Genomic DNA, 19,808 nt, shown 5'->3' with positions numbered 1-19,808 from the left:
TCAACACCCAACAACAACAACAGTAGCACCACACTCCAAACAGCTGTATATTCAAACAGACAGGGAAATGCCACTGGAGGAGAATAATCTAGAGACAAAGAGAATTGTCTCCAGTTTGCCAGTTTCATTGATCACACACACACAATGATGTGATGTGTTTTGTATGTGTTTGTGCCAAACACTCAAGAAACACTTTAATTTCTAAAATGTTACGCTATGTTAAAGTAAAAAAGTTAAGGAACACAGACACTGGGAATTAGCATGGTGGGAATCCAAAGTAAATCCCTACGTTATACTGTTTCACAGTGAAGTGTGTCACACTGTGTGAAGTAAAACAAAAGCGAAACCGAAGGATTCATTTTGGGGTTTTCCCCAGCTAACTGGGCATGGCAGCCAGTCAGCATGTGACATCAGTGTGACATCGCCATGGCATAAATAAACAGGATGGTAAGACATAAAAATGAAGATGACATAAGGATGACTACATGACATAAGGATAACTACATGACATAAGGATGAATACATGACACAAGGATGAATACATGACACAAGGATGAATACATGACATAAGGATGAATACATGAGGATGAATAGAGGAAATGCTCAAACTCACCTGCTGTAAGTTAACTCCCTCCCCCTTTTCACCAACTGTAACTCAGGAGAGGAGTGAAGAAGCCACAGCTTCACTGAATGGTTTGTAAAGGGTTTTTATTAGCAAAATATGGGAATGAGTCTACAAAGGCTCCCCATCTGTTGGAGAACACACACAGACAGCTGTGGCAGTTTCTTGAAGGTTACAGACCATAACCATGTGTTTGCTCCCCATCCATTTTGACTTCGCTTTACAATTGTGATTCTGCAGTGATCGCAGAGACCAAGTCCCCGAATCCTCCTTAAATAAATCTTAAAATATACAGTAAAATATGACTCCAGTTTAGCTATTCTTTCATTCTGCAGCATAGTGTAAGCTCCTTGACCTAGCTAGTGTTCTCATTGGATACACATTGGATATGGTGTACTGTTAAAAACCGCATCCCTTTCCAGGTACAGGTACACATTAGTATGGGACAGCCTGTGGGCGGAGCTGTGTTGGTCACCATCGCCCCTTTGGACCATGGGGAATCCCGCCACTAAATTGGCCGGGAATGTGCACATAAGAAAAAAAGGAAACATTTCACCTTTTATGTTGGAACGATTTCAGCAGGCAAAAAAAAAAAGAAATTTGTCAAGAGACCGCAGAGAAAAAGGCATGCAAAGGCACAAGTACCAACAAACTGAGCTCAAATCAAATCCTTTTCCCCAAAACAATTGGGGAGGGAGAAAAGGAATATTTCCACCAAAAGGCAAGTTTCCTTTTCCAGAGAGGGCTTAAAAAAGAACAAACAAAATAAAACAAGCTTCTTCCAAAGAAGAATGTGTGAAAATTGTTTTACAAATGATACAAACATCCTACAGAAATGTTTAAACACTAATTCAAAATGTTCCAAGACAAAAACATAAATACATTCGTTAAAAGTGGCACATAGTACAGCAATGGTCCATAATTGATTCTCCCCATTCTTGTGATCTTCTCCCCGAAAATGCACATTATGCTGGCTTTTCGCTGCCTAGAGAGAGAGAGAGGGAGAGGGAGAGGGAGAGAGGGAGAGGGAGGAGAGAGAGAGAGAGAGAGAGAGAGAGAGACATACAGAAAGAGACACCATTAGATCTTATTGTCTGCTTGGCGGTACAAAGGCCGTTCCATGAAAATATCCTGAAAATATTGTTTGACCATGACATTATCATCTCCCAAACATCTTAACGGAGCAGAAAATCGAATTAGGCTCCCGAATAAAGAGGGCCTTGATTTCAGCTGATTAGATTACACAATTTGATTATGAAAGGATTAAACTGCATCTCCAAGGCAGCCTTGGAAGCAGCGCAACTTGGAACAATTCAAACACGTCAACTGATTTTAAAACGTTTGAAGTTGGATGCCAATAGTCAGGAGGTAGAGATACACGTGACAAACGACAACAAGAGCTTTTGTGGATAACTCTCAACATCTGGGAAAGCTAGCATACTAGTCTAGCACACTGGTAATGTGGACAATACGGCTGCCTGTGTTGCACAAGGAGAAGCGATGAGAAGGGAGAGAGAGGGAAAGATCGACAGAGGAAGGGAACGAAAAAAAAAGGTGGGCTCACCAGAAAACTTCCATCGATCAAATCTAGGTCTTAGAAGAGTCCACAGTCCTTCAGGTTGTTCTTGATGATGACGTCGGTGACGGCGTCGAAGACAAACTGCACGTTCTTGGTGTCGGTGGCGCAGGTGAAGTGGGTGTAGATCTCCTTGGTGTCCTTCCTCTTGTTCAGGTCCTCAAACTGACACTGGATGTAGGCTGCAGCCTCCTCGTACGTGTTGGAGCCTGGCCGCAAGACAAGAAAAACACCACATTTCTCATGATTTTCCTCATAAGGGGGGAATCTCAACATCTACTTCAGTCATTCTCACAAAGTCATGAATATATGTCAATAGGAGGCTAAGTGAGAATTCAACTGAAGTGCAAGTTAGAATTTGTCTCATAGTTAAGACCATACATATACAACAAACATATCTGCCATCCATACAAAATAAAACAGTGAACCAACCATGAGACAAACATCAATTTGTTATTCTCCCCAGTTTAGACAACAGAATTCCACAGGAAGTGACCTCATGGGAATTGTGTTGAAATGGGATATCCCCCCTGTGGTATTATGGAGGAATAGGTGACAGAGAAACACTGTATCCTGCCTCTTGGCTTTCCGCTATTTGTTTTGTTCTCATTGGTCTCTTTAAAAGGTAAAAGTGACTAATGTCTGTTGAACGTTTCCTGTCACAACACCGATGCTGTGAAACATACCATCTCCATATGTTCAGTAACTACAGTATATTTCCAGAGCTATAGGTTTATTTGAGATCCTCTTTCCACTCATGTAGACATTCAATTATATTTGTTCAGGTGTGCAAATGACAAAGAAATCACAGAAAATATACAAACAACTCCATTCATACATCACACAGTTCTTCCCAATCATTCTATAGACAGTCTACCATGGCTGGCTGGCTGTTACTGTACCTGCGTATTCTGGGTAACAGATAGTGAGAGGACTCTTCTTGATCTTCTCCTCAAACAGGTCCTTCTTGTTGAGGAAGAGGATGATCGAGGTGTCTGTGAACCACTTGTTGTTACAGATGGAGTCAAACAGCTTCATGCTCTCATGCATCCGGTTCTGGGGAGAGAAGACTGCAACATTGAACAATGGTTTTTCTGGGGCTTCGAGCTACAGGCCTTCATCTGCACTGATCTGGAAAAACGGCACAGGTGAAAGCAAACACCTGCTAGGACGTCCACCATTTTTGCTTTATCCTATGTTTTCAGATCAATGCAGATAAAGGAAAGGAGTTGAGGAGAGAAAGCCTCTTTAGACTATCGAGATATACCCAGAAACAGTTTCACAGACCCAGAGGTAATCTTAGTCCAGGACTAAAATGCATGTTCAATGTAAATATTCTATTGAGAACACATTTTTTTGTTCAGGACTGGTTTCATACAAATATACATGTACTCTTATTTAATGTCCATGGTTGGACAGGAACTCACCATCTCCTCATCCTCAGCCAGCACCAGGTCATAGTCGCTGAGCGCCACACAGAAGATGATGGCAGTGACGCCCTCGAAGCAGTGGATCCACTTCTTCCTCTCTGACCTCTGACCTCCAACATCAAACATCCTGAGGAATAAGTGGCGGATAATGCACCAGACAATGTAAACGGAGCATGTTTCCAGGCACGTAGCACACAACACAAACAACTTTACTGGACATTGGCCACTAGGGAAAATGTACATCTGTGGCCTGAGGCTTTGGGTTTAAGTGTTAGTTGGTTAAACAGGCCACCAGGTGGAAATGAGAGAGAATACATGAACTTTTCTTTTTGTGGAGGCTTTTCTGTGTTGTGGAGAGATGGTATACAATAGAAATGCTCAACACAGAATAAAAATATTTAGAAGGGAGGGTATGAACTTTGTTACTTTCAACGTTTTTGTATTTTAAAATAACATATTCTTTTTTATATCCTTACAAATGTGGACTTTGAGCTGTATATCCCATTAAGTCAAGCCAAGGTCACCTGCTTTGTGAGCCAGTTTCCACCCATAGGCACACAGAGGGCTGTGGGGCTCCAATGTACTCAGATATGGTTTGCTTTGGAACGGCTCCACATAGTTCTCTCTGCTGAGTTGCACTGAGTGGCTTGGCTGAACAAACTGATGAGAACGAGCATTTTTAAAGGGCTTGATACCCGATTGGACGTGGCGTGGGGGACAGCTGTGAGAAAACAGCCAAATGTGCAGTGTTGGGGAAACTACTCTGAAAATATAGTTTACCAAGCTTCCAATTACTTCACACTGGAAGAAGTTAAGCTACACTAATGCTACCCTTAAGGAAAATATAGTTTACTTAAAGTTACTTTGAAAAAGTAGTTCACTACATCCAAACTACAAATCTGAAATGTAATAGACTACAAATTGCAAGAACATATCACTTTGGGGTCATATGCTACCAGAATGTGTAATTTAGTCCCCAACACTGCAAATATGGGTATTGACCAGTGAGCCAACCGTTTTCCTTTCCTCTCTGGCATCAGCCAATTGAAGAATAGAACAGATATGATTCACTGCTGATGTCGTATGGTCAGCTCTGTCATCCAGTCACAATGAAACCACTGGACTAAGGACATTTCTATGGGTTTGAGAGATTCAATACGCACAGTAGGGAAGTAGATTGAGTCATCCTATTTAATGTATGGTATTTGACTACACTTAAAAAGGGATTTGGAGGAAGTGCTCACTTAAAGTGGAGGTCCTTGAAGGTGAAGTGTGTCTCCACAATGCCTGTGGTTTTGACTCTGGTCCTCAGGACATCCTGCTGGGTCGGGATATAGGTAGCTTGGGATATCCTGTCCAAATCGTTTAAGTAACTGGAGAATGGGGAGAGAGAGAGTTCAGATGGGAGTCAATGCATCCAATACACATATTTCAATGGAACAATAGGACAATAGCTATTCAAATAATAAACAGATCTTGTTTGGCCATGAACCATGTCTGCTTCTACTTCTTGAACTGAGAACAACAAGTGACATTATTTCCACTCTCTCCCAACTATCAGTGCTCCTGTTGTTGCCTCAGAATGCCCAGACAGTCCAGGTGGTGTAGATAAAAAGGAGACAGGCCATAAATGAGCGTGGTGAAAAGCCATCATCCGCTCCACCTGGGCTATATCCATTACTCTATCCCAGCCTGCCCAGTCTCTTCCAGCTAAGTAAGGTCCCACTAAGCCAGTCTGTCCACAAATTGTCCACATAGGGCTCAGTTCTGGACTTGTTTGGAGTCTCAGGACCCAGACAGACAGAGACACCCGGGACATGGGTCCGGAGTGGGGGGGACGCACACACACACTGCCTGCCCCCCCCCCCTGTATTTATCTTCCAAAAGATTACGGCACCAGAAATTACACACGACTCAGCAGCACTGGTGTTTCAACCCAAACAAACAGCAGAAATCGGGGTCAGCAGCCTAGCTGTTGAGGCCCGTCGGGAAGCTACGTGACCATGTGACGCTGGTCTGTGTGTGTGTGTGAGGTAGCCTTGGCCAAAAGGATTCTGGGTTTTTATTTGGAAATGGACAGCAGTTGTGGCACCAGAGGCCAGAGAGCCAATCAGTGACGTCTGTTCTGTTGCAAAACAAGGTGGAGGGGTTTCTCATGACACACCGCAGGGGTTGCCCCTCTGGTGACTTCACTGGCTAATGGAAAGGCTCTTGCACAATGCATACGAAAAAAGAACAACCACTTCAGGAAAAACAACTGAACCGAGGGGGTTTAGAGCTCAAACACTGCCCACTGACTGAACGGGATTTGGATATGCTTTCTAGCGCTACTGTCAGTGTTTTTTTTCTACCAGGGTTTGGTAAACACAACAACCCTGGGCAATCTGCTGTTAGACAGCTACATGCACTAAATGGTTAAGGTCAAAGACTCGGCAGACACTGCAGCCTGTGTGTTACAGTCTTGCTACAGGGGTGACACTCCCACACAAAACAAATATTGACAGTCTCACTCAAGGTTCAAACACCAAGTATTGTAAAAGTCAGTGGACTGGACTGTAGGGAGTAGAGACATGTCTGCCAGAGAGTGGGTGGGTGCCTCTGTAATAAATGGACTACTCAAGGCCTTTGGTTATTTCGGATATAGGAATGATAATTTATTTACTTCAGGCAGAAGAGAATTAGGGAGGAAGAGGAACCGCAGGAGCTGGTTGTATGTGTTTCAGACCAAGTTGAGCAGACTGTGTGAGCAGGACAAGGTGGTGTGTGTGTGTGTGTGACTCACTATGCTGCCGAGTCGTTGAGCTGGTACTCTCGTGAGCGGCTGAAGCAGGCCTGTACCCCTCCGTCCTTCCACAGGCGTTTGATGACCCCGGCCAGTTCTGCCGTCATGAAGCCTTCCTCTGTCGACCCTGCCAGCACAAACAGCTGTCTCGCATCATCCTGGGAGAGAGCAGTCTGTCAGTACAACCATCCCTATCAACACTCTGATCACAATCATCACTGCCAGCACTACCATCACTACTATCATTGAAATCATCACCATTACCATCAAATCATCAATATCAGTTATACTGTCAAAATCATCCCTACCATCATTAGCATTAATAATACTGCCATTTCATCAATAGTATTGAACATGATCGGGTGAGTTAGGTGATAATAGTTTTAGTCAGATGGCTTTGATAAATGCAATCCATCATCATCATCAACTCTAGCCCACTCACGGCTCTGGCTGCATCTCCAAAGTCGATCTTGAGTCGTCCCATGGCTCTGATGATGGCGATGATGGACTGGATGGTGTTGCTGTAGACCACAGCCCTGTACTGTTTACACTCCTCCTCCGAGTAGCCTGCCTCGTGGATGATCCTGACACACAGGAAGAAGGACAACTACACAGTCAGTCACCATGAGGAACATGGAGCAACACAACACAGTCAGTCACCATGAGTAACATGGAGCAACACAACACAGTCAGTCACCATGAGGAACATGGATCAACACCACAGACAGTCACCATGAGGACATGGAGCAACACAACACAGTCAGTCACCATGAGGAACATGGAGCAACACAACAGTCAGTCACCATGAGGAACATGGAGCAACACAACACAGTCAGTCACCATGAGGACATGGAGCAACACCACAGACAGTCACCATGAGGAACATGGAGCAACACCACAGACAGTCACCATGAGGACATGGAGCAACACAACACAGTCAGTCACCATGAGGAACATGGAGCAACACAACACAGACAGTCACCATGAGGAACATGGAGCAACACCACAGACAGTCACCATGAGGAACATGGAGCAACACAACAACACTTTCTGTTTTTTAGAACATAATATATAGACAGAAAAATACCAGACCAATAACCCCCAACCCCATGGCAACCCTTCCCTCATAAAATGACAGGGGGAAAAATGAACATTGATAACAACAACACTACCCAGGTAACAATGTTTACACCATCTGAATTGAATGGGGCACTAGGACAATAACAATGACTAATTTCTGAGAACTGTCCCCACAGAAGGGCAAAAACAATGCTTTGCTTTGATTGTGTGGCATTTGGAAGAATGGAAGGAACAGACACTCACTTCATCTGCTTGACTATTGTGCTCTTCCCCGACTCACCAGCACCTGAAAGAGAGAAACACATTTATCAAACCAGTCAAAGCCTATATTTAGCTAATTGCAATTATGTGATAAGAGCGATGTGTTCCGAATCTGCATTGGAATTTCAAGCCAACACTGACCATAATGTATATTTCCTGGTATGGGATTACACTGACAAACATACTGAGAAAGAAAAGGCAATTGTAAAGATCTACTCATTACAGGCCATTATCCAACCCCTTTTGAAATGGACCATAGTGGAGAACACTGATCATTTCCCTTCCTGTGTTTCTGTATTGACGTCTTTGAGCCACAGCATCGCTCTGCAGCCATTCGGTCGATACAGACCCTCCCCACGACTCCCTTTATCGGCACATTTCAACGGCAGCACTTACACAGCATTATGGAACCATCTACTGCAGCGGAACCAACGACCCCATCCCAGGCAGCATCGCAAGACTCACTGAATGAAGAGCACCATAGCAAAGCACCGTAGACATTCAGAGAGTGCAGAGTGATGTGTGTGAGTGTGTTGGGATGGGAGTAGAGTGAAGGGACAGAGGTGAATACATTGTGGCCCTCAGTATTATAGCAAAGGCCAAATCACAGGCAGTACAGTCCTCATCATCTTCATTAACAGCAATGAAGCATGCAGCTGCAGTAGTCCCCAGCAACCACTAACACACTATCAACACAACGCTGCTATCAACCAGTCAATATCTGGTCATTGGGTCTTTGTACATTAATGAGTTAGTTTGTCAGCTCTGATATACCACCAGAAAAACAACGATCACCAGTTCTAACCAGGGTTTGCCATAAAGGGCCTCTGAGCACATATTGTGTTACTTCAAGGTGGTACAAGCCCTCTATATTGAATTACACATTACTGACCGATAGGCTGTGTAAAACTCTCACACGAGGACAAGAGCCGGGAGGGTGGACACTACGCTAGCAGCCAATGAGTGTGAGGCGGAGAGGTGATTGACATGGCAATACTCCTATGAGAGAGGCAGGGAACACAGAACAAGCATTGCTTGGGCCTAGCTGCTGCTAGGGGCTCCGTGCTTCCATCACACACACACACACGTCACACTTCCATGGCAACCGGGCCCATTACCAAAGACATCTCAGCGCTCGCCACATGGTCACCTGAGGAGGGTTGGTGGCAATTGTGTAGTGATGGCTCATCTCCATAGCCAGGGCATGTATTATTGATATGCAAATGTCCCCATAATGCACGCAATGTCCCCACAACGCACGCAATGTCCCCACAAGGCACGCAATGTCCCCACAACGCACGCAATGTCCCCACAACGCACGCAATGTCCCCATAATGCACAACATTTCCTCATAATGCACGCAATTTCCCCATAATGCATAAGTAGAGGATGTGTCATGGTGATTGACTAAGACAGGCCCCTCCTCCTTGAAGTAAAACCCACCGGTGGACGTTTCCACTCAGGGACAGTCTGAGTTGTCCCTGTAAACAAACTCATGTTCTTTTCACTTGTTTCGTGGGCTTGCTAAGACCCTTCCCATAGAGGTTGCTCAGCTCGGACACCATAAACACAGTCAAAAAAAGGGAAACTGTAGCCATGTCACAGTCTATACTTTAGTCATTAGTATTACTTTGTAATTCTATAGAAGTTCAGTCGTTTTTGTTAATGTACAAGTGGAATGAGAAAGTCCCAATTTATGTTGTGTAATTACAAACGTCATTGCTATGCAATAAAATACAATTTCCAAAATATTATATAACATTTTAATACAATGTTGTTGTTACTAGTGTGATTAAAGTCTGCACTTAAACCCATCTGAGTTGGCAGGAGGAAGCTAGTCCAATCTTCCCATCTCACAAGACCCAGCTAGCATTGCATTACAGCAAGACAATGAGCACATGCACGCCACACACTACGTTAGGGCTTCTCGCTGTGGCAAGTGAAACTTAGGGGCCTGGAACTTTCCCTAAAGCAGAAGAGAACCTGAAACCAACATGTAGAAGCGAATTCCTGTGGACAAGCCTTTCTCCAGAGCCTTAGAGCATGCTGATACAGTGTGTGTGTGTGTTTTAACAGTGTGCAAGCCAGGCAGGTACCTCCTACTGTTCAACCTAATTGGAATGGCTTTCACCGGAGGACAAATTGTTTTAATTACATGTCACCGCTGTGGCCACGGCCCCAGAGAGGAGAGGACTAACACGTCTCATTGCTCTGGAGCCAAACAGTCACACGCGCCACTATGAACCCCAGAGGGACTGCGAGACAGCAGACACACGTGCACTGTAACACACACACAAAAACACATGTGAGTGCACACACAAACCCATACACAGACACTGCATTGGCAGCAGGTAAAGTCACCTCCCTCCTTCTGCTAAGGGCCTCAGTGCCAAGGCAGCGACATTACACAGCACTCCACTCCCTACCACACACTGGCTGCCTGCCTCTCAATCTAGAAGAAATATACCCTCCTTACAGACAGACCGTTGTGTGTTCACTGAGCCCTCCATCTAGATATGTTTTACTGTCTGACTGACACACTTGATTTCTCAATATGGAACACAAAACCCTGCATAGGGTCAACAAAATGTATGCTAGCAAGTCATAGTAAGATATTATTGGATGATATCGCCAAGGTACTGTTCCCTTACTACATTTCTTTAAGTCAGTCCAGACTGGAGAGTGTTTGCCTAACTGACCTTACTCTGTCCTTCAACTCTAGTGATGTGTGGTCCTCTGTAGCTCAACTGGTAGAGCACGGCGCTTGTAACGCCAAGGTAGTGGGTTCGATCCCCGGGACCACCCATACACAAAAATGTATGCACGCATGACTGTAAGTCGCTTTGGATAAAAGCGTCTGCTAAATGGCATATTATTATTATTATTATTATTATTATTATTATTATTATTATTATTATTATTATTATTATTATTATTATGTCATAGGGGTGTGGCCCCACCCCAGTAACTTTATAAAGTCTAACCTCTGCTCTGATAGAATGGCCCTGATTTGACACACATGGGCCAATAGAGAAAGCAAAACCAGAAAAGTGGACCTCATGGCCTGGGCTAGACAGAGTCACATTACCCACCCACAATTTGATACACCCATCAAAGAGCCAGACCAAAACCACAGTGAGGCAGCTGCTTTCTGGTTTCGGGCGGTTGGGAAACGACTGTATTTTAAGAAAAATGGTAGAGGCCTGCAAACATAATGGACGTTTATAGAACAGTACTTCTAAAGCCCACCAACCATCCAACCCATCTCTCCCAGAACTTCCCCCAAGGTGGTTTTCCACAGAGAGTAAAATAGGACATGGATGGAATGCATGTCGACAATGAGGGAACGCTTTACAAAGTGCTGTGGTAGGATTGGCTACAATCAAGTCTTCATTCCAAATTACAGCTCTGTTACATTTTAATCTTAATGATGATTTAGTTGGAGCTTTTATATAATACCAGGGTGGGGAGAATAGCTTTTGGAGTTCCTCCCTCTCTCAGAGCCCAGTCTCTCCGCCTGTCATGGAGTTGAGGAGGGCTTTCAGATCTAATGAGCCAAGGGGTTATCCGTCTGGGTCACCAGAAGAACCAGGGCCTGTCCTGCCTGGGGTTCAGTTAGGCTGGCCAGGGCCTGTCCTGCCTGGGATTCAGTTAGGCTGGCCAGGGCATACAGTCCTCTGGCCAGGCTGGGCTGTCCTGGTAAGCAGGGAGAGAGGGACAGGGGGACAGGGCTGAGAGGGACAGGGGGACAGGGCTGAGAGGGCTTACGGCCGGGCCTGGCTCACTCTCCATGAACCACATTAGTGACGCCACAGAGCATGAGCTGGCACCATCCCTCTCTTTTCCTCTCGTTCCCACTGGGAGCTGTTGAGCCTGTGAGTGACTCACAAGGGAACCCAGGAAGTTACAGTAGCATTACCCATCAGGAAGTCATGTAGTTAAATCAGCTGGATTCATCTGCCCACATCCAGATCAATGGATAATAGTGTTCCCTCAAAATCTCCATGCAGGCCGATGCTTTCCTGGAAGATACCAGTAACAGTAGTAGGTGTAATGGGACGGTGCTGGAGAAGTGGAAGCTATTGAATTCCTCATAATTCAGTAGCACTTTAGTTTACAGTAGACCTACATAGATCACCAGATGTGAGAAATGACATGGTAAAATAGCAACTAGTGATAACCTAGGTATTGCTTGTTTGTTGATTTGAGAGTTATTACTATAAATTTGGTACCAGGTATTTACCATTTGTGTTGAACTATTTGAACTAAGTACAAGAAAGACCCTTACACAATGTCCTATCAAACATCTGGGAAATACAAGTGGAAGCATTAGTACCATAAAATAAAGTACTACCCATAATACTTAACATAGACCACCTACAGAATCCTCGACACCAATGTGGTTGGCTCTAGTAGACCTACTATAGACAAGACAAGATGTTGCTTGTACAGACTTGACAGCATACACCCAGAAATATTCAAAGCACTCCTCATGCAAATTAATGAAACAACAATTGTTTTATGTTTATGTGTGTGCGTGCTACAGTATGCCACCACCCATCAAGCTCACAGCACAGGCATGGACAGGGTCATCCCGTCAACTCCACCCAATGTAAAACATGGATGTTTGACGGTTGGTGTCCTTGAAGTGATTAATAGTCAATATTCACCACCATTTCTGAGGTGCTGTCTGTACTGATGTATACATCATCAGCGTCACTGATATGGTTGTGACCTCTTGACCAGGCTGTAATTCAACAAAGTATGTTTTAGTGGGGCGGCTAGGAGGCAGATTTGAGAGGAATTGAGACTTTTGTGATAGAAGTATAGTCATTGAAAAGACTAATAGGTAAACAAACAGCAACCAATCATCTTACTCCTCTCCATGAGTACACCACCTCAATTTATAATGAGTGTTGTTAGGGTTTAGACCTGATCTAGAACATTCCTTCCTCCTGCCCCTAGCTCCCCAATTAGCATGGCTCTCTGTCATCTGACGAGGCTAGGTGTGTTACCTGCTTACCAACCTGAATGGCTGACACAGGAAGCAGGTCAGGGTGCCAATGCGTAAACAAGTTTAAATGTCACGCGCACAAGTACAGTGAAATGCCTTTCTTGCAAGCTCTAACATGCGGCCCACAATGCTTGCGTTGCAAAATAAATGTTACTCAATCATTTCATCTAAACTGCTCACGCGCGTCAACAAGCCTCTGCCTAGCCAGGCACTAAAATAGAAGTTGGTTCTATTATGACGCGCTGCAAGTCCCACCTCTCCCATCTTGTCATTGGTTTTTAGGAGCATATACCCACGTGGGTGATTGAAAGATGAACTGCGGCCCACACTCCAGTCCAGTTAGTAGTGGTAATGCACCTTAAAGTTGGTTGCCAACCGACATAAAGTCCACAGACGACGACGACTACTACTACTATAGGAGTAAGGTGACTAGGCATCAGGATATATGATAAACAGAGTAGCAGCAGTGTACATTTTGATTGTATGCGAGTGTGTGTGCGCGTGTGTGTAGAGTCCATATAAATGTGTGTGTGTGTTGGAGTGTTAGTTTGCAGAGTCCTGTGAGTGTGCATAGACAGGGGTCAACTCAGATAGTCCGCGTATCCATTTTGTTAGCTATTTAGCAGTCTTATGGCTTGGGGATAGAAGCTGTTCAGGAGTCTGTTGGTGTCAGACTTGATGAGAACAGTCTATGGCTTGGGTGGCTGGAGTCTCTAATGATTTTCCCGGGCCTTCCTTCCACACCGCCTTTTATGGAGGTCCTGGATGGCAGGGAGCTCGGCCCCTGTGATGTACTGGGCTGTCTGCACCACTCTCTATAGCGCCATGTGATCGAGGGCGGTGCTATTGCTATACCAAGCAGTGAGGGTTTGAGGGCCCATGTCTGCCAGCTGGTCTGCGCATTCTCTGAGAACGTGCCCTGGAATACCGTCCGGACCCGCGGCCTTGCGACTGTGACCTGATTAAGACCTTACTCACGTCGGCCTCTGACAGCAAGATCAACAACCGAAGCAGCAGTATGTAACATAGCACCTATTGGTATATATATGGGTATATACAGTACCAGTCAAAAGTTTGGACACCTACTCATTCAAGGGTTTTTCTTTATTTTTACTATTTTCTACATTGTAGAATAATAGTGAAGACATCAAAACTATGAACACATATGGAATCATGTAGTAACCAAAAAAAGTGTTAAACAAATCAACATTTATTTTATATTTGAGATTCTTCAAATAGCCACCCTTTGCCTTGATGACAGCTTTGCACACTCTTGGCATTCTATCAACCAGCTTAACCTGGAATGCTTTTCCAACACTCTTGAAGGAGTTCCCACATATGCTGAGCACTTGTTGGCTGCTTTTCCTTCACTCTGCTGTCCGACTCATCCCAAACTATCTCAATTGGGTTGAGATCGGGGGATTGTGGAGGCCACGTCATCACTCTCCTTCTTGGTAAAATTGCCCTTACACAGCCTGGAGGTGTGTTGGGTCATTGTGTAGCCCGTGTAGCTCAGTTGGTAGAGCATGGCGCTTGCAATGCCAGGGTTGTGGGTTCGATTCCCACGGGGGGGGGGGGGCAGTATGAAAATGTATGCACTCACTAACTGTAAGTCGCTCTGGATAAGAGCGTCTGCTAAATGACTAAAATGTTTTTTTTAATGGTCCTGTTGAAAAACAAATGATAGTCCCACTAAACCCAAACCAGATGGCGTAATCGCTGCAGAATGCAAATAAATAAATCACAGACAGTGTCACCATCAAAAGCACCCCCACACCATAACACCTTCTCCTCCATGCTTTACGATGGGAACTACACATGCGGAGATCATCCGTTCACCCACACCGCGTCTCACAAAGACATGGCGGTTGGAACCAAAAATCTCCAATTTGGACTCCAGGCCAAAGGACAGACTTCAACCGGTCTAATGTCCATTGCTCGTGTTTCTTGGCCCAAGCAGGTCTCTTCCCCTTCTCCCTTGGTAGTGGTTTCTTTACAGCAATTAGACTATGAAGGCCTGATTCACACAGTCCCCTCTGAACAGTTGATGTTGAGAAGTGTCAGTGACTTGAACTCTGTGAAGCATTTATTTGGGCTGCAATTTCTGAGGCTGGTAACTCAAATTAACTTATCCTCTGCAGCAGAGGTAACTCTGGGTCTTCCATTCCTGTGCTGGTCCTCATGAGAGCCAGTTTCATCATAGCGCTTGATGGTTTTTGCGACTGCACTTGAAGAAACGTCCAAAGTTCTTTACATTTTCCGTATTGACTGACCTTCATGTCTTAAAGTAATGATGGACTGTTGTTTTCTTTGCTTATTTGAGCTGTTCTTGCCATAATATGGACTTGGTCTTTTACCAAATAGGGCTATCTTCTGTATACCCCCCTACCTTGTCACAACACAACTGATTGGCACAAACACATTAAGGAGGAAAGAAATTACACAAATTAACTTTTAAGAAGGCACACCTGTTAATTGAAATGCATACCAGGTGACTACCTCATGAAACTGGTTGAGAGAATGCCAAGAGTGTGCAAAGCTGTCATCAAGGCAAATTTGTTTAACACTTTTGGTTACTACATGATTCCATATGTGTTATTTAATAGTTTGACGTCTTCACTATTATACTACAATGTAAAAAATAATAAAAATAAAGGAAACCCTTGAATGAGTAGGTGTGTCCAAACTTTTGACTGGTAGTGTATATATATATATGATATTGGGAGAGACCTTTGTTTTATTTTTTTATTAATACACTGAACATAAATAGATAACGCAACATGCAGCAATTTCTAAGATTTTACTGAGTTACAGTTCATAAGGAAATCATGTCAATTGAAATAAATTCATTGGGCCCTAATCTATGGATTTCACATGACTGGGAATAAAGATATGCATCTGTTGGTCACAGACACCTTTTTTTTTTTTAAAGGTAGGGGCGTGGATCAGATAACCAGTCAGTACCACCATTTGCCTCATGAAGCGCGTGACATCTCCTTTGCATAGAATTGATCAGGCTGTTGATTGTGGCCTGTGGAATGTTGTCCCACTCCTCTTCAATGGCTGTGCGAAGTTGCTGGATATTGGCGGGAACTGGAACATGCGGTCGTTCGTTCACGTCAATCCAGAGTATCCCAAACATGCTCAATGGGTGACACGTCTGGTGAGTATGCAGGCCATGGAAGAACTGGGACATTTTCAGCTTCCAGGAATTGTGTACAGATCCTTGCGACATGGGGCCATGCTTTATTTACATTTTAGTCATTTAGCAGACGCTCTTATCCAGAGCGACTTACAGGAGCAATTAGGGTTAAGTGCCTTGCTCAAGGGCACTGACAGATTTTTCACCTAGTCGGCTCAAGGATTAGAACCAACGACCTTTCGGTTACTGGCACAACGCTCTTAAGCACTAAGCTACCTGCCGCCCATTATCATGCTGAAACATGAGTTGATGGCGGTGGATGAATGGCACAACAATGGGCCTCAGGACCTCATCACAGTTTCTCTGCGCATTCAAATTGTCATTGATAAAAGGCAACTGTGTTCGTTGTCCGTAAGCTTATGCCTGCCCATACTATAACCCCACCGCCACCATGGGGCACTCTGTTCACAAGTTGACATCAGCAAACCGCTCGCCCACACAACGCCATACACGTTGTCTGTCATCTGCCCGGAACAGTTGAAACCAGGATTAATCCATGAAGAGCACACTTTTCCAGCATGAAGTTGGTTACGACGCCAAACTGCAGTCAGGTCAAGTGGTGAGGATGACGAGTACGCAGATGAGCTTCCCTGAGATGGTTTCCGACAGTTTGTGCAGAAATTCTTTGGTTGTACAAACCCACAGTTTCATCAGTTGTCCGGGTGGCTGGACTCAGACGATCCTGCAGGTGAAGAACGTGGTCTGCGATTGTGAGGCTGGTTAGACGTACTGCCAAATTCTCTAAAACGACGTTGGAAGCAGCTTATGGTAGAGAAATGAACATTAAATTATCTGGCAACAACTCTGGTGAACATTCCTGCAGTCGGCATGCCACTTGCACGCTCCCTCAAAACTTGAGACATCTGTGGCATTGTGTTGTGTGACAAAACTACATATTTTAGAGAGGCCTTTTATTGTCCCCAGAACAAGGTGCATCTGTGTAATGATCCTGCTGTTTATTCAGCTTCCTGATTACATTTACATTTTGCAGACGCTCTTATCCAGAGCGACTTACAGGAGCATTTAGGGTTAAGGCCTTGCTTAAGGGCACATCGACAGATTTTTCACCTAGTCGGCCCGGGGATTAGAACCAGCGACCTTTCGGTTACTGGCACAACGCTCTTACCCACTAAGCTACCTGCCACCCTGATATCCCACACCTGTCAGATGGATGGATTATCTTGGCAAAGGAGAAATGCTCACTAACAGGGATGTAAACAAATGTGTGCACAACATTTTAGAGAAAAGCTGGAAAATTTCACTTTACATGTTGCGTTTATATTTTTGTTCAGTATATGATATTGGGAGAGACCATTTTCAGAAGAGGTTTCACGTCACAGGTCAGGTATTGACCGAACACAAACCTTATAATTTCACTCAAAGGAATAGTTGATGACATAAGTTGCAGCCTGTAGCAAGACCACAGTACATGATCCGACTTGTTTCTAATCTGTTTCATCAGTCATAGCAAGACAGAGAAATGCAGCCCAGGCTCTCAACAACAAGGAAGAGGCCTACTTGTTCAACCAGATAATGTGTGATCAAGATTTTAATTATTTGGTAAAGTAGTTGTCCCACTGGCTATCATAAGGTCAATGCACCAATTTGTAAGTCGCTCTGGATAAGAGCGTCTGCTAAATGACGTAAATGTAAATATTCTTCAATATGATCAATTAAAAAGTGATCCACTACTTACAGTCATGCAACTTGTAGCCGACATGTTGATATCATATAACCGTAAATATCAACAACTAGAGGAAAATAGCAGGTCCATCATCCTCTTCACACAACAATAAAAAATGCATGAAAACAAAATGAAACACATGGACAATGTCCTCACCAAAAGCTTTCACAGCCATCCACTGCCAGGCCTACAGTTTTACAGGTATTTCAGGTCAGCCGTTTTTGCTCATGGCATCAGTGAAGAATACCCACATTTATAGAGAAGACACGTCCTGTCCTGGTGACCCATATTCAACATGGAAATGTTCTATGAGGTGCATGTCAACTCTAGAGATCTCTCCCCCTACGGAGTGGATGGTAGAGCAGTATTTCAAAACAATCACTAGTTTCTGTCCAGGGAATGGCCTCGTTTCTTTGTCAATGGAATGTCCACGGTTTTAATGGATTTTAGGTAAAACACATTGAGCAGTAGGCTAAGCGCAGAGATAAATCCATCCACTATTGCACGAACCAAAGAGTAGCGGTAAGAAAGAGCCTCAAGTTTAATTTAGACCTATGTTTATCTAAGCAATGGCGGAATCATAAATCGCCTACATCCATGCCTGAAGTAGCAAAAAAGGTGATGAAGTCTCAAACGAAAATGTTTTGAACATAGTAGTATAGTTATTGCAATTATTTATCCCTTAAATGTAATTTAAATGCAATACAGTTTCTGGCCCAATTACCAATTTGGAAAAATCATATGCACTTGTTGAATAGTTAATCTGAATCAGCTGGACATAGCATTCAAATACAATGCTGCAGACAGGCGACAAGGTGTCAAATGCTGGGAGGATTAAGCCAATGAATATGGCCTATAGAAACCATTTGTGTTGCTGGACAAGAGTAACAAAGGTGGCTACTTTGTACACACCGAAGGCTGGAACTGATGAGCCAGCGTGGACAACGACCTTTGTTCTGCCTATAGGCTAAATCGGAAATTATTCTTAAACTTTTGTTTATTAGGCAGTCCAATGTGCTTTGTGATTTCAAGGTAGTCTATGCAAAAGTTGACAATGTTTTAAACGTGATGACGACAGCTTGTGTGCTATGCGGAATTGTATGAAATCGTGCTAGAATTATCAATTCAAATTGTTGCCATCATATGTATGCAGACCAATTTTTTATCACTGTAAATAGTGCGTTTGACATTTTGCTACAATGTCGCAATCGCAGCTAATATTACAGTTAGTGAAGTTCACGGATAACCATTGCTTCGTCCCACACTGTGTCACGTTGCGGGACGAAGCAAGGACAACCACTCTCCTTACCGAGGAGCAGTAACTTGACCTCTCTTGCGGCTTTCTCCCCGTCGTCCCGCAAATTCCTGTCGATCATTTTACTACGCTCCACCGCCGCCTTATCGTCCGTGCTCAGGGTACACCCCATCCTCAAACAAATCTTTCGAACCCAAGTGATGCAAAAATATCAAATATATACAGTACCAACATGCAAGGGTTAAAAAGCGAGCCGCTGCTCCCCAAGACGCACACACGCCCTTGTGTGAAAGCTATCGGGTCGCTTGGATTGACACTTTTTTTTTTAAGATAAAAAAAGGACCAGGAGTGTGCTTCTTCAATCCACTATAGTCCTATGCTTTCAGTCAGTGTAAACTATTTCTCGCGTCGTGGCATAACTCGTTTTAAATGAAAACAGTTCCACGGCGAATTGATCTCTCTCTCTCAGCGCATCCGTCTCCACACGCTGCCACAGTGAGCTCTGCTCATTCAACTACAATTGCCACCAGCTGGCTACACGAATACTTCCTGTTTCAGTTTTTTTCTGTCAAAATTTCAGACTGACCTTTGAGTCAATATATTGTGGTCTTTGGAAATGCCTAATACTGTAAGTGACATTTCATATCACATGAGAAAACAATGTACTGTCCTGTTTTCTTGTCTGTGTAGAAAATATTTTAGGGACCATCCTACTTCTGACACCGTTATAGGGAAACCAAGGCAAACACGCTATCCACCCCCAAGAGAGACCTCTAGAGATATATCATACGGTTCATACAGATTCTTAGGCTACTAGGATGTTATAATATATTTTCATCATCAAGCCATAAGGGTTGTTATAGGATACGTGATTTCTTATTCCACTGCCTTATTCTTTGATT

The 19,808-nt window shown here is 44.0% G+C and overlaps 1 protein-coding gene across 2 annotated transcripts; it reads right to left on the bottom strand.

Annotated features, from left to right (window-relative positions):
• Nucleotides 1-736: 736 nt before the first annotated feature.
• LOC121543601 (guanine nucleotide-binding protein G(i) subunit alpha-1) lies at nucleotides 737-19,426 on the bottom strand. 2 transcript variants are annotated; one of them, XM_041853610.2, is made up of 9 exons: nucleotides 18,961-19,426; nucleotides 7,734-7,776; nucleotides 6,853-6,994; nucleotides 6,411-6,568; nucleotides 4,873-5,001; nucleotides 3,626-3,755; nucleotides 3,101-3,254; nucleotides 2,187-2,407; nucleotides 737-1,607 (listed from the first exon to the last, which is right to left on the bottom strand). In XM_041853610.2, the coding sequence occupies exons 1-8, from the start codon at nucleotides 19,076-19,078 to the stop codon at nucleotides 2,217-2,219; spliced, it is 1,065 nt and encodes a 354-aa protein (XP_041709544.1). In that variant the 5' UTR covers nucleotides 19,079-19,426; the 3' UTR covers nucleotides 737-1,607; nucleotides 2,187-2,216. The 2 variants fall into 2 exon arrangements, with proteins under 2 accessions (XP_041709544.1, XP_041709545.1); XM_041853611.2 differs by lacking the exon at nucleotides 18,961-19,426 and adding an exon at nucleotides 17,808-17,958.
• Nucleotides 19,427-19,808: the final 382 nt, after the last annotated feature.

This window comes from Coregonus clupeaformis, chromosome 28 (assembly GCF_020615455.1).
Source record: "Coregonus clupeaformis isolate EN_2021a chromosome 28, ASM2061545v1, whole genome shotgun sequence".
Taxonomy (NCBI): domain Eukaryota; kingdom Metazoa; phylum Chordata; class Actinopteri; order Salmoniformes; family Salmonidae; genus Coregonus; species Coregonus clupeaformis.
This window is presented reverse-complemented; position numbering and strand designations above follow the sequence as displayed.

Excerpts from the sequence above, each read along its gene's own strand:
- LOC121543601 (XM_041853610.2), bottom strand. The coding sequence starts at position 19,078 with ATGGGGTGTACCCTGAGCACGGACGATAAGGCGGCGGTGGAGCGTAGT. Across the intron at positions 7,777-18,960 it reads GGTCAAGTTACTGCTCCTCG|GTGCTGGTGAGTCGGGGAAG; the intron begins GTAAGGAGAGTG and ends TCTCTCTTTCAG. Across the intron at positions 5,002-6,410 it reads CTCAACGACTCGGCAGCATA|TTACTTAAACGATTTGGACA; the intron begins GTGAGTCACACA and ends CCCATTCTCCAG.